Source organism: Quercus suber, unplaced genomic scaffold, assembly GCF_002906115.3.
Source record: "Quercus suber isolate HL8 unplaced genomic scaffold, Cork oak 2.0 scaffold_27, whole genome shotgun sequence".
Taxonomy (NCBI): domain Eukaryota; kingdom Viridiplantae; phylum Streptophyta; class Magnoliopsida; order Fagales; family Fagaceae; genus Quercus; species Quercus suber.
Genome location: NW_027069492.1, coordinates 1625330 through 1640748, shown reverse-complemented (window position 1 = coordinate 1640748; position 15419 = coordinate 1625330). Strand labels below are relative to the sequence as shown.

Below are 15419 nucleotides of genomic sequence, written 5' to 3'. Positions count from 1 at the left end.
AGTATGCATTGACTAACTACGTTGATGGCATCAGTAATATTAAGACAAGTAACGGTAAAGAATCCTAACTTCCCAACTAATTGCCAGAATCTATCAACATCAAGGAGCAAATCACAGTGTTTGCCATCTAGTTTAATAGTGGAGTCCAAGAGTATCAACAAGCCAAGCGGGTTAAGAAAGAGAAGAAGAAATGTGAGAAAATGAAGCAAGAGATAATAGAAGAGAAGATAGTTGCTTAAATTGATATTACCGGCTGAAACTGTTGAAAAATCCTAGTATGACCAATGCAAATTGATATTTGATTCGACATGTTTCAAGGGGTATTTATACTGGCTCAATGACAGGCATGACAAATATCAGTTGTTCGGATTCTTTGGAAGGTATGCAAACCCAATGATAACCTATTGTTTGTCTTCCAAGGGAAAGAGAAGAAAACTCTTAGCTCTAACTCTTGTTTAAAAAGGCTTTATGGTGTGACTGTTGAGCTCAAGTATACCGTATTGCAAAGCAATATGCCAAGAAGAGATAATATTAAAGGAGAATAAGGAAGGACTCCCCCTCATGACTAGAAATGATATCAAAAGGCATTCTGAAAAGACAAAAAAAAAAAAAAAAAGTTGTCCTAAGTAGCACAAAGTACTTACAAGACTCGAGAATATATCAATGATAGTATTTTCTGGGTATGAGATTCCCAAAGAAAACACACAAGCTCAATGAGATAATTTATCTTGGCTAGGATAAAGTACATGAACAAAGTTAACACACAGGGACGGACCTACAGTAGGGGTGTTAACAGGGACGGACCTACAGTAGGGCAAGGGGGGCCATGCCCCCCCCCCCTACCCCCCTCTCTCCCCTCACAAAAAAAAAAAAAAAAGTAGTAATACATATAACTGAAAATTTAAATTTAGAACTGGTGTGAGTTGTGACCGTAGTTTGTTTGTGTTTGACTGTTTGTGACTCTTTTTTGTTTTGGTTTTATACTTTTATTACTTTATTTAAAACATAACTTTGTCTGAGCTTGTGAGTACTGCATAACTTTGATTGTGCTAGCTAGTAATAAGGCATAACTTTATTACAGTATGTGAGTATGGTGTCTAAGCTTGAGACCAAAGTCTTTGGTACTAAGTCACTAAATTTTGTCTTTGTCACTTTGTGTGGCATGGGCTGTGTGGCCAATATATTATATATATGAAATGTGTTTGTCTCTTGTGATTTAATTTAATTCTTTGTGTGGTTGTGATGTAAGTCTTTGATTTTGTACATTAAGAAAGAGATTGCTGCAAAATTTGGTACATAATCAATCATAGATGATTTTAGAGATTTAAAAGAGCGTCGAGTTTCATTTTGATAAATATGTTGAAATTTTAAGAAATACTTATTTTGTATGTTATACTTTGTTGATGTATTTTATAATATGAAATTTTAAAAAATACTTATTTTGTATATAATATTTTGTTGAATATGAAATAGATGTAATTTTTATTTTCAGCGCCCCCCTCCCCCGGCGCGAAGTTCGAATCCTAGTTCCGTCCCTATTAACACAACCAAACACAAAATGGAGTAAACGGAAAAGAAGGATGATCAATGTATAGCAAAGAAAACAGAAACCAAAGATGGAGATTGTTAGGTTTTAAATGTTCACAAATATCCATATGATAAAACTAGAGTAAAAAAAAAGGGTTGAGATTGAAATATCTAAGACTGGTTAGAAATCTATCAAATGAGCTAATTATAAATTTTGAACAACATAATTTTCGCTTAAATAAAATCAATCTCTCTCAAACAAAATTCAGACAAAGCTCAAGCAAAAATGCATGAACAGAAAATGAACTTTGCAAAACTGCCTTGTTATTTGTTAACCTATTTTTAAAAATTCCACCCCTTGCTACATAGAAAGGGTGAGAGGCTACCATTCAATACCAAACCCAAGAGCCAAACCTCGAGCCTTAGAGTCCTAGATCCCTCTCTCCAAGTTTCTTCTCCCTGTGAGAATTTTTTGGAGTTTTTGCTTGAGCCTAAACCATTGATTCCTTAAAACCATATAGTTTTTTCTTCAACAGTGTGTCATCGTTGATTTTCGAAGTTCAAGGTTACGAACAAGGTTCGTTCGTGGAGGAAATTTGCTTATAAAAATTCCTAAGTTTCTAGAGCCATGGGGATGGGAGGGCAAGCAAAAGCTTTGTTGAGATTACAATATAGAGTTTACTAGGTTGAAGAACAAAACCTTTGTACAGCTTGAAGAAACAATTGTAAAAGTCTACTATCTCAATATAGACATATAGTTTATTCTAGGTTCATTGGATTGTTTTCTTGTATTTTTAAAACTCTATTTTCCTTCAATTTGTAAAACTCAATTTTGAAATCTTTTTTTTAAATTTTATTTTTTTATTTATAATTCAATAATTACAACAATTAGATAAAGCAAATTTTAACCCTAAACATTTCAGTCCAAAATACTAAAAAATGTTTGTTGAGTTACAAGGTTCTTGACTTTTAATTTTGAAAATATATTTAAATCATCAATACAAGTATTTCAAGATAAATATTGATTTTGAGAAAACATATTTGAGTGAGGCCCACACATTGTAAAAGAGAACTTGCATATATTATTAAATGTATGAGATTCTTTTATAAGTGAGACCCACACGTTGTAAAAGAAAAAATGCATATATTATTAAATATATGAGATTCCTTGAGAAGAGAGACACTTATTCTTCCTATTAATTAATTGAAAAATAACTTCTTTTTATACCTATTGACAGGAATACAAACAAAATATAAGACACATAATATACTATTTTCTGTTCACGTTCCTTCTAATCGACTCCATTTTTTTTATTTATCAATTTACTCCATTCCTCTCTTTTCCTATACATAATGTCAATAAATGCAATCACAGCAGGAACCACCTTGAGGACCAGTATGCAATTTTTTAATTTTTTTGATATACAAACAAACACAGACAAAAGAGAGTAAAAGGAGTTTTAACACAAAAATACACCACAAACTCTACTCAAAAGTTATATATGCAGTTAAATAGTAAGATTACTCTTTCCATATATTTCATCAATTCATTGTCTCAGAACATTATACAACTCAAGCTCCTAAATATACATTTTCACATAATCAGTATATAGATACGAGATAACCGTACCGTACTTTAATGCTTCTGCCTTTACTGGTTTAAAATCAGAATGGTTGGGAATGCTTTCAGACAGTTTTAACACTGATAATTTCACATCCCGGAATTCCATTAGTGCATCATACTAAAATTTTCAGATCCAAATTTGCATCTGCCCAACAAAAATTCGTTGTGCAGAAAAAAATTAGTTACCCATAATGCCACCACCCTACCAGCACCAAAACACGTCGATTCTAAGCAACAGATTGTCTCATTGGAATTGTGAAATAGCCTTCTCAAACTTGGGGGAAGTGGTCTTGATTGGCGCCCAAATATCCGCACCATTACTTCGAGCAACACCAGCAGTACAAGAGACTGGAACAAGACACAAACCTCTGCTTCTCAGGCTGTATGGTCCTAACTCCTGGAGACAAAATAACCAATTTCTTCAGACCCAAGTCATAACTTTTGATCGATGTGGCAAAAAAAGAAAAAAGACTTGTTGTAGAATTTAGACATATCAAATTAGACCACTTTACATTTTAAATGAACTCTAAACTATAGTCATGACAACATTCTATTCATTGTAGTGATAAATTGTTCACCACATATTCTAGAAGCAATCCATTACTATCATTTGCAGTTGATGTTTCCATTCCTAACTATGGAATTGTTGTTTAGATGGTCATCTAACAGAAAATCACCAGGCTTCTTGTCCATTCATATGCACCGAAAAGCTTACTACTGTTTCATGAGTCATGACAAATTGACAATACCCTTCACAAAGTTATGCTTCGGAAAAGAGATACTGAAAATTATATTCTAAACTTGGTGCTGTTACTAGATCATTCATGCTCACCTGCATTTTACTTGGGTTACTTTGGAGGTATGGAGCACTCAGCACCTGAAAGCACCCATAAAGTCAAAAGCAATGAGATCAAAATCAAACATGTTACCTGAATCATCAAATACTAGAATACTGATACATCTCTCAAGGTGCACTAAACATGGAAAAGAAATCTACAATTCTGAATTTCAAAAACCACAGGCATGGTTGGATCCATCAAAAGAGTGCTAATGTAGCAACACTTATGCTATTCATCAATCAACCCTTCATTTTAAAAAACAATCTGTGACAGGGGCAACATCCCATAATAGATTGCTTATTTACTCACATTAGGTAACTTAAACAAACCAAACAATTAAAATTGGTTCTGGAGTAATTAATTATGGTACATCTCAGAGTTAGACCAAGATTATTAACAGAATACAACTTTCAGTCTAGAATAAGATAAAGCGATATAACTTTACAGTTCAATTCTTTGAGCACCAACTCCCCTATAGAACAGAAACAGCAATGCTTAAACCGAAACTAGGAACAACCAAAAAAATAAGTGACGCTTAAACCCAACTCTAGCTTGAAATGCATAATAGTCCACAAGTCAAATGCTGAAGATGAATCAGGGATGTTCACAATGTAATATATGGCAGGAGAATGCATCTATTTTGTAAAAGAGAGTAAATTAGAAGCACAGTTTTTTAAACTATGGAAAAACAATCTTGCAAAGCATAGGTCAAGGTGTGGTCCTACCCTTAGAAAAGATTTTTTAGCTGAACTGAAAATAATGAGTAATACCAAACTACTCCAATCAGATTTCCTTAAGTGATGGAAAGAATACATGGAAGACTATGTCACCAGATTCACTTCAGAATCAGACATAGTTGCGTTTAAGCCAGCATAGGGAATGTATTTCATATCAGTGTCACATGATGCCAGTTAATTGGTGAGCTACAAGGTAGTTTAGCACAATATAAGTGTATAACAGGAAAAAGACAAACCTTAACTTGGTCGTGAAGGAAATTTATGTATTCCATTGCATCGCAAAGGACAGACGCTGTATCTGTCTGCAGTGAAATTACAAAAAGCTTCAGAATCACAGCAATGCCAAACAACTCTTATCATTGAGAGTTGTAATAGATGAGCTATAACATGAGTGACATGAGCATGATAGGGCCAAACAACATCCCTTCAATTCTTTCCCTTTTTTAAGGGAAGCCCTGAATGGCAATTACTTTAAGGTCGTCACTGGAACATATGTGGAACCCAGAAATGATTTTTCACAAACTCCGTTGGAGAAGAATGGCCATAAGCATTTGCATTAATTAGAAATGTTGATTTTCCATATTTACCTTCCCAAATGGTGAAACAAGTTGTTGCAGAGCCACAATACGTTCACCAAGCTTTTCCTTCCTCTCCTATTGACAGTGATCAAATAAGATAGTAACATAAGAAAGTTATAAGTTGTGTAATGAAGGATAGTTTCTCAGTACTATCTAGGGGAGTTCACAAGAGTTGAACCATGACCAAGATGGAATCAAAACTGCATTAGGAAAATTTTGGACCACCTTTGGGAAAAAAAGGTTTGAGATGCGCACAACAATAATCTAGTATAAATAAGGTACGTGATCTCTTTGAATTCCTATTAATACTAATTAGTAATTATGCTGCTTTACTTTAAGATTGCATATATTGTAAAAGGAAACCATACTTCAATTGAAAAATGGAAAAGGGGGGAAAAGGAGAAAAAGAAACCTTGGCGGATAAATCAGCCTTATGTCGTTTGGATGCAAGAGAAGTGAGGCTGCTTTGTTCAACAGAACATGGACTCCTTTTGTGCTCCATCATCTTCCCAACCTCTATTTCTTCTTCTCCCTATTTTAAGATAGAAGTTTTTTTTTTTTTTTTTCAGTATCCATAAAAAGAACCAGACAGAAGCAAAGTAAGCAAATGCGCATATAAAGTACATAAATCCAAGACAACTAAACAGTGTGTTTTACTCGGCAGATTCAAGGTTGTAGCAATCACGGAAGAACTGCCTTAGTTCTTTTATAAGCTCATCATAAACCATTTAGAATGATAAAGATATATAAAATTAAAGGTGCAACACATCAGAAAGAAAGATATCCTAACATTTACCCAAGTGCTGGGTAATTCCAAAATACCATAATTCACTCTCAAATATATTCTTCCAAATTCCCAATCGATGTCCTCCTCTGCTTAAATGAGTTAAGAAAGAGAGCTTTTGCGTTTGGTAAGACACCAGAAAACAAAGAGAAACATAACATACAAAATTTGTCCAGAAAATCATCTATATCTAATTGTAAATAAATTAATAATTGACTTATTAAGAGATTAAGATTCCTAGATATTCTTAAATCTAGTGCCAATCCAGGTTTTACCAAAAATAGGCAACCCATCTGGGGCAGTACTGACCAAAAGAACCTGGAAAAACTTAAATCTAATATTCATTGAATAAAATACACTTAATAAAACTTCAAGCAGCAAATGAATTTCAGTAATGGAGAATTTGAAACCTAAGCTGGGTGAAAGATATATCTTTTACTTCCTATAAGGTAGGTCACATGCATGAAACATCCACACAGGTGCAACTTTCAGAAAAGAAAGCCACCCGTGTGACAATAACCAAAGCATAAAAATATTAAAGTTGACCATCCAGTGTGATTGATTTTGATTTAAGAAGCATCCTAGTTAGAACACAGGCACCCATCTTGGGCCTATTATATACTTTATTTCCATCCACAATATACCTGAAAATAATCAAATTTTATATGAAACGTACATGACACCATGCAAAACAAATCTTAACATTATTAACTTTTATACCAAGAACAACAAGACATGCACTGTTCTGGTCAGAGGTTATCTTCAATCGGATACTCAAAGACATAAGACATAACATAATATAATACACATCTATAAAATTTTATTATATATAATTTACAACCATATAATTAAAAATTATATCATCATAATTAATTAATAGTAGGCTCACAAGCAGACAACAGGTCCGTAAATCCATGAAGAACAGAATCATCTACACTTATTATAATAATAATAACATGACCAAAGTTATTTCATCAGCAATACTCTCCATTGAGTTCTTTCAAAGGGGCCAAGGGTCCCTGATTTATTTAACCACACCATGCCAATTAGAAAAACTAACACCTATCCCGGGTTTCATTAAGAAAATTATTCAATACTCCGGCAACATGCTCCATTCTCTCACATAAATTATGGGTCCCATTATAAATTTAATTAATGAGCATTGCTCCTATAGTATTGAATAATTACTCATTTCCTTGTATGATACAAAAATATTAGATGACAATAATTAATTAATCTTTTTTTTTTTTTTTTGAGAAGGATAATTAATTAATCTTTGGTGGGTATAATTGGGAATAAACTGAATGAAAGAAATTGGTTTTGGTGGGACCCGATTAAATATTAAACATGCATGAATGAAAATCTGTCCCTTTTTGGTGCATATAATCTGCCAAATCACTTTTATTTAATACCCCAAACAGTGTCTTAATTGATACCAAACATTTAAGGCAGCAAGTAATCCAAACTTAGACAAAGTATATCCAGAAAATGTCATCAACAAAATCCCCACCGTTCAATCAGTTCAACAACAACAAGAATAGATAAATAAGCAAAAGAAACAAGTACTCTGATCAGAAGGTTAACAGGGCATGATTAAATAAAGTCAATTTGGCTAATAAATTTCAACAAAATCTTAAATTGGCTTAAGCAATAAGCAACATACATTTTATTTTAACAAGTAAAGCAAATAATCAAAACTAAAACATAAAGCAAGAATAAAAAATGAGAAAAAAACAAATTGAAGTTTTGTTAAAGCTTCAAGAACTTACAGAGAACTGAGAGTCTGCATTGCAAAAGGAGGAGCTCACAATCATCTCAAACTTTTCAGCCAAACCGTCCAAAACCCACCTCAGAAATCACCAAAACTAAGCAAAATCCCAATTGAGACTCAAAGAAAAATGGTCTATATTGGTGTTCGCACTTGACTAGCCCCACCTTCAAACGAAGAGAAAAAAACAACAAAAACTGTTTCTTTCTCTGTCTCTTTCTCCCCCCACAGTCTTTAGTTTAGACTTCTGCTAGTGTTGGTTGAGTTTTCACGTTGTAAAGTATTGAACTTTATACAAAAATCAGGTACATAGGTTCACTGAAATCACTGAATCAGCTACGTACTTTTACATTAAACGATCATAATTTTGGCTAAAACCACAGGAACTAAGTTGGCATAGAATACTAGAAGAAGGGCAAAATAGTCCAGAAACAAAGAATGAAAGTGTTGGGAAAGAATTGGAGAGAGAAAGAGAGAGACTGAAACGAAACTGACGCAGAGGCAGAGACAGAGAAGAAAAGAGTGCGTGTTGTAAGAAAGCTGGGGGGAAGGAAAACTCTTGGGTCCTGAAAGTGTTTTTATAAAGCTCAGAAAATGTTTTTAAATTTTAGTAAAAGGTTTTCTGAAAAATAAAATTTGTATATCAAATTATTATTTTTTGACAGCTAATATCCAACCATGTAAGAGCGAGAGAGAGAGAGAGAGAGAGAGATAGGAAGTAGTTAATCTAACCCATCAATGAAGTCATTTTTCTGACCATGGTTGAAAAAAATACTTGTGGGTGTGGCTTGGCTTGTGAGAGTTGTGATGTTTTTCTTCTTTGTACTGCTACATTTTATATTAGCTTGAGAAAAAAAAAACTAAAAATAAATAAAAATAAAAGTCAAATTTCATAATTCGTCTAATAAAACAACAAATACACAAGGCCCAAAACTTTAGCTTGTCCATATCTATTATTGGAAGAGACATTAAACAACCCCTAATTTTGTTGTCCACAATTTAATTAAGTGAACTTTTATAACTTAGAGAAGTGTTAAGGTCTAAAAAAGTGACTTTTGTTTCAATAAATAATTATTAATTTAGCAAAAAATAAAAACCCAAAATGAATGCCCATAGCCAAATCCAGCCTCATGTCTTAAGTGCCTTTGCTAGAATTATAATTTCTCTCATGTAATGAACATTCAAGGTTACATTTTTCCACTTGGTCCTTTCAATTAAATCAGGAGACAATGTTATTTGGTAGCTTATAAATTCTATTAGTTCTTAATGAAACGATAAAAGTAATTTGAATTACAATTCTATTAGTACTTGGTGAGATGATAAAGACATTTGAATTACAATTTGTTGCTTCCCTTTAACTTTTAGATTTCACTCCTTAAAATAGTAATTCTCTTAATTTATTTTTGTATTTTTGTAGGCTTCAAAATAAACCTTGGCCGTGATTATTATCATCATTATAAGAAAACCATCTAAAAATTAATATACATATCTAATATCTAATACTCCCTCCGTCCCAATATTTTTGTCCTGTTTGAAAAGTCAAACTTTTTAAGGGAACATCATTTATTATCTTGTCTACCTTTTAAAAATGTATAAGTTACCAAAACTACCCTTAAAAAAATTTATTAAAAAATTGAATTAGTAAATTAATAGGGGTATAATAGGAACATTAGTAAATTAATGACTTTTATTTTTAGAAATAGGACAATATTTTGGGACATCTCAAAATGAAATAGAGGACAAAAAAAATGGGACGGAGGGAGTAGAATGATTAATAACTAATTTAAATACTTCATCATAATCTCAACCTTCAAGAATTTTGTAGTTCAATAATATTGTTCAATTCTTTTAATAAAAATGAATTTAAGCTCAAATTCGCTTTCCCCAATAAAAAAAGATACATGCCATCATAGTCTCCTAACATGACTTTAATTCTTTATGCTCAACTTTAAAGCTTACATAAATGTTCCAATGGTTGATATTATGGTTTCACATTTCTAATATGTAAAGTTGTAAAAGCTTGAGGTTCTATTTACAAAATAAGTACATGATCTATAATTTTTCCTTAGAGATAGATATGATCGTTTGGAAGAAATTAAAAGGGGGTGTTGTAGCATCAAAATAACACCTAGGCGGTGGCTCTGCGGAATTAGATGGTAGACTCTCACCGTGAAATGTGTAATCAATTAATAGACAAGGCAAATGGCCTTGAGCAACCATGTTTTCCTACGAATGTTTTTTTGCATGTATATTTCCTAGGCGTTATGATTAATTTGTTGAAGTACAACTCTTTCATCAAAAAGTTGTGCTGAGTTGTCGAATTCATGATCAAAGAGAACAAGGTCACCCATATAGCTTGAATGACTAGACAATACTGCGACGATGCAACTAGCCCCCCAAAAAAAAGAGGAAAATAAAAAAAGAGAGTAGAAAATATATGCTTTTTCCTTTTTGACAATTACGGTGGACCAAAAAAAAAAAAAAACTTTCTTTTTGACAATTAATGCTTATTTTAAATAAATGAACCAATGATTCTACAAGAAAACATGCCCATATAAGAACATTTGAGGGACAGAATTTAAGCTCGCATTAAAAGAGTTCTTTGTAACTTTGACAATAAGAAGATTTGTCTTTTGACAAAATAAAAGTGTCTTCTTTTTTTTTTTTTTTGGATTGGAAAAAGTGTCTTTTCAAAGAAAAAAGATGAGCAATTGTTCTTTTTTCTTTTTCCTTTTTTTTCTTTGTTCTTGTTTTTCTGTCATCCTGGTTAGCTTGAGTAAAATTTCAAACTAGTACTACGTACATTTCACATTTTTCACAAGTTCATGTTGGGTTCCTTTTTTTTCTTTGTTCTTGCTTGTCTGTCATCCTGGTTAGCTTGAGTAAAATTTCAAATTAGTACTACGTACATTTCATATTTTGTACAAGTTCATGTTGGGAAAAAGGAGAACAATAGGGTGACATGGTAAATACATAGAATGCATAGATGGTGTAGTATTTAAGAATTTGGTCTATGTTATTTTTTAATTAATATGTATTGTGGGGTACAAGAATTTAAAAAGGTATTTGCGCCATGTGTCATACCCATGGCCGAGGAGGCCACCATCTCGCCGAGGAGGTCACACGCTCGAACAATAAGGCCACGTCAATGGCACGTTTCCAGAGGAGGTCATATTGTAGAGAAAGAGTCTTGGGGAAGGGGTTAGCCATTAGGGATGGCAATTTATGCCCGATCCGCGGGTACCCGGCCCGGCCCGACCCTAATGGGCCGGATTTTACCCAGTCCGATTAGAAATAGGGCCGGGTATGGGTTTTTTAAAAAAAAAACCTGAAACGGGTCCGGGTCGGGTCTGGATTTTATTAAAAAATCCGAAACCCGACCCGGATATAACCCGGTTACTATAAAATTACAAAAAACCCCCCTATATATATATAACTATAACTAACTCTATCCCTCATTTTTTTGACAGCAGAGCTCACGCCTCCCTCAGTTTCTCCTCACCCTCATTTCATTTCACCTCACAGCCTCACACCTCCGCCTCTCATCTCCAGCTCACAGTCTCTCTCACTCACTGTCACTGTCTCACACAACCGCCTCTCCCTCTTCATCTCTCAGCTCTCTCACTCACACGGAGCGCACAAGCAGTCAAGCACAGCTCTCTCAACTCCGTTTCGTCCTCGCCGTCGTTGATCTCACACTGAAACCCAACCCTCTGCCCTTCTCATCTTCCTCGCCCATGGCCTCCGGCGTTGCTCCACCTCGATCTCCATTTTTTTCTTTTTTTCTTTTCTTGGTTCAGTTCGTTTTTTCTTTTTTCTTTTTTTCTGGGTTGAGTTCTTTTTTTTTTTTTTCTGGGTTCAGTTCGTTTTTTCTTTTTCTTTTTCTTTTTTTTTTTTTTTTCTGGGTTCAGTTCGTCTTAATGTGAGTGTTTGTGTTTGGTTTGTGATTTTGAAAGGGAAAATCACAATCTAAATTTGTGTTTGGTTTGTGATTTTGAAAGGGAAAATCACAAATCTGATCGTGTTTGGTCTGTGTTTATGTTTATGGTTGTGATTTTGGGCCTAAAAATCATAAATGGAAGTTTGTGGTTCTAATTTTGGGCTTGGCTGAGCATGAGGGGACGGGGCCCGCGGAGGCCCGACGGGGCGGGTTCGGGGTTAAGAAAAAAACCCGTTTAATAAACGGGCCGGGTCTGGGTTTCTAAGGAAGACCCGCGGGTCGGTCCGGGCATGAAAAAACCCGGCCGAACCCGACCCGTTGCCATTCCCAATATATATTTTTGTGGCAATTGCACTTTTCCCAATCTTTTTTTTTTTTTTGGTAAACAGACCAGACGATTCATTACACAAACTAAAACAAGACAACAGGTTCAGAGCAATGCCTAGAAAAGAACATGCCAGAAAAATCATCCATAACTACAGACAAAATGTCCTCAGGCGGACTAAGAAAGGAAAGAAAATCAATGTCTTGATCAACGCCCCTCCTAGCAAGAACATCCGCACACCGGTTAGCTTGACGATAGCAATGTTTAAATTGAATCTGGTGGAATTGAGTCACCAACTGCTTGCAGTCATCCAAAATAGGAGATATGACGTTGTTCTCATACCTTAAATTAAGAAAGACATCCACAATTGCTTTCGCATCAAGCTCTACAATCAAAGAAGGAACCTGTAAATTATGGCAGAGAATTAAGCCATCCCTTAGACCCCATAATTCAGCCATAAAGCTGTTTGTTGCACCAATACGCCTCGAGAACCCAGCCATCCATTCGCCCCGCTCATCTCTAACAACTCCTCCACACCCTGCTGAACCCGAGAGAGTAGAGAGAGCTCCGTCTGTGTTCAGCTTCGCCCATCCCTCTGGTGGTCTTTCCCAACGAATTCTCTTAATAACATTCCGGGTTGGGCCTCTAGGAGAGTGAACGCAATACAAAAACTCTTCAGTTTGGCTGATTATCTCGGCAGCCAGCCTTGGATTTTGAGGCTTCCTGTTAAAAACAAGATTGTTTCTGCTTTTCCAAATATTCCAAATAGCAAAAGGAAAGATCATATTCCAAGGAGGCTTTCCATCAATGAGACTTTTATACATCCTTCCATTTGTATTCAGCCACTCTTGCAGATTTGCATTCCAAAAGTCTTGGTTTGTAGCTTGAACTCCCAGGTGGTGCCAAACAGATTGCACAGAGGAACAATCTCTGAGAGCATGAAGGATTGATTCTGGTTCCCTTAGACAAACAGGACACATCACATCATTAACCACTCCCCTACGCACCAAGCAACTTTTCACTCCGATACTATTGTGAGAGCATATCCAAAGAAAGGTCTTAATACGAGGCAAAGTTTTAGCTTTCCAAATCCAACCAGCAGAAAAAGAAGGGGCTGGCACAGTCTCCATAGCATAACTATAGGCACTTTTAAGGTCAAAATTGCCTCTAGGATTCCCTGCCCACGATAGCTTGTCTCTACCTCTACCTGTCAAGGATAGCGGAGTGGCTTGAATCATCATCTTAATGTCTATAGGAAGGTCAAATGGGATTTGATCCCAATCCCATCCCGTGTCCTTAATAATATCCTTTACTTCCAAAACTTCAGCTCCCCTAGGAAGTGGACCTTGAATGAGCTGCCGAAGGGGTCCCTTCTCTGTCCAGTTACTTTGCCAAAGGTGTAAAGTGCTATCTCTACCTATTGCCCATCTACTGCCATTAGTAAAAACTTCCATGCCTTTTTTCATTGCTCTCCAAGTTTGAGAACATGGCAGCCTATTAGTATTGATGGTATTAACTCTCCTTTGATTGCAATACTTCATTCTAAGCACTTCAACCCAAGGTTTGCCCCTCTCCGTGTGAAATCTCCAATTGAGTTTAGCAAGCAACGCAACATTTCTGCCCTTGGCTGCTTGCAGACCCAATCCCCCTGCCTCCTTAGGTTTGGCCACCTTATGCCAACCAACCCAATGGATTTTTTTCGCTGCATCAGAGGATCCCCATAAAAAATTCCGGTTAACCCGGTCTATACCATCCAAGATTTTCTGAGGAAGATAAACACCTTGCATGACATAAGAAGGAATAGTGGCTGAAGAAGCTTGAATAAGGATCGAGCGCCCAGCCAAGGAAAGCATGTTAGCTTTCCACCCTGCTAAACCCTGCTAGCTTTCCACCCTGCTAACTTTTCCCAATCTTTCAAAATCAGTTGAAATGTCTCTTTAAATTTCAAAATTGAGCAATATCTCACTTGATTCATTGATAATAAGCTCTTTGTCCCCTCCTATTAAGATTTTATCAAATTTAAGGAAAAATACAAATTTCTGACATACCCCTTGTGGGGCCCATGGGCCTGATGGCCTCGGCCCATGGGCCTGATGGCCTCGGCCCATCATGTAGCAGGCCCGAGGCCCAGGCCGAGGAGCACAGGCTATTCAGGGCCAAGGTGAGGGAAAGCCTTTTTTCCCAATCCACACCGAGGACCACCTTATCCTCAGCCTGACGAAGGTGATTTTGGAGAGAGACTAACCCCAAAGTAAGCTGTCATTCTCACATTTAATGCATTCAACTAACTCCCCCTGGCCGCATTAATGGGGAGGTAACCCCTTGGCAGAATAACGTTGATCAGAGTGAACCACTTGAGTACCGATAAGGCCTCTGATGGGACGGACGGCCAGAAAAGAAAGCAAATAGATGATCAACAGATGGAAGGAAGGGATAGGAAGATGAAAACTATAAAAGAAAAGTTAGTAAAGTAAACAAAGGGGGGGGGGGAAGAAAAAAATGGAGAACAATAAAGCCTCCTCGGCCACAGGCCGAGGAGCATCCCCCCATTGGTAAAGAAACTCTTAGCATTTTTCTTTTTTATGAGAAAGTTCATGCTTGGTGATCGACGGCCAGCACCTAAACCTTTCACCCCACTCTCTATAAATGTATTGTTTGGGCTTATTGGGCTGAAAACCCATCACTCAGGGTCAATCCAAATTGAGTCCTTACAATTGGCGCCGTCTGTGGGAAGGATTAGGGTGCTGGCCGGCGCACCAGATAAGTGTTCTAAGTTCTAAGTATTCGTTTTAGAGCAAGTTAAAAAAAAAAAGAAGGTATATGAAAGATTTGGCAGTAAAAAAAAAAAAAGGAAAAACAAAACAAACAAAGAAAAATCTTGATATTATTATTTCATGCATAGAAAAATTACATATTACAATCAGAGGCTCAGGTAGGCCTGTTCTACAAGCAAATTTACGAGCTAATAGCCACCTGCTAGTCCTACAATCAGAGGCCCAGGTGGAGCCGCCCTAAGGAGAGGCTAGCCGGAGGGAAGTGTCAACTCGTGCTTTTATTTGGCACCAAGAGAATGGGAGAGCTTGACACGCGGTGGAGGAGGTGAAGGACAATCATGCTCTCAGGCCCCCAACCACTCCCTCCAACCAACATTTAGAGGTATCTTCAAGAAAAAACCTAAATCTATGAATTTCTTCAAAATAAGAAGTCTATCATCGAGAATATTGGTGGGTGACGGATTTTGGCGTCCTAATGTAGCACAACCAAAGCATCCGATGTTGTGTTGTTAACGAAATTTGA

General features: G+C 36.0%; 1 protein-coding gene across 1 annotated transcript; it reads right to left on the bottom strand.

The window, feature by feature from the left end:
- Positions 1 to 3035: 3035 nt before the first annotated feature.
- Positions 3036 to 8025, bottom strand: LOC111987832 (transcription factor bHLH153). The gene is made up of 6 exons (XM_024019577.2): positions 7859 to 8025; positions 5718 to 5837; positions 5315 to 5380; positions 4964 to 5029; positions 3984 to 4028; positions 3036 to 3548 (listed from the first exon to the last, which is right to left on the bottom strand). Exons 1-6 carry the CDS (start codon positions 7901 to 7903, stop codon positions 3396 to 3398), a joined length of 495 nt encoding a protein of 164 aa, XP_023875345.1. The 5' UTR covers positions 7904 to 8025; the 3' UTR covers positions 3036 to 3395.
- Between the last annotated feature and the right edge of the window lie 7394 nt (positions 8026 to 15419).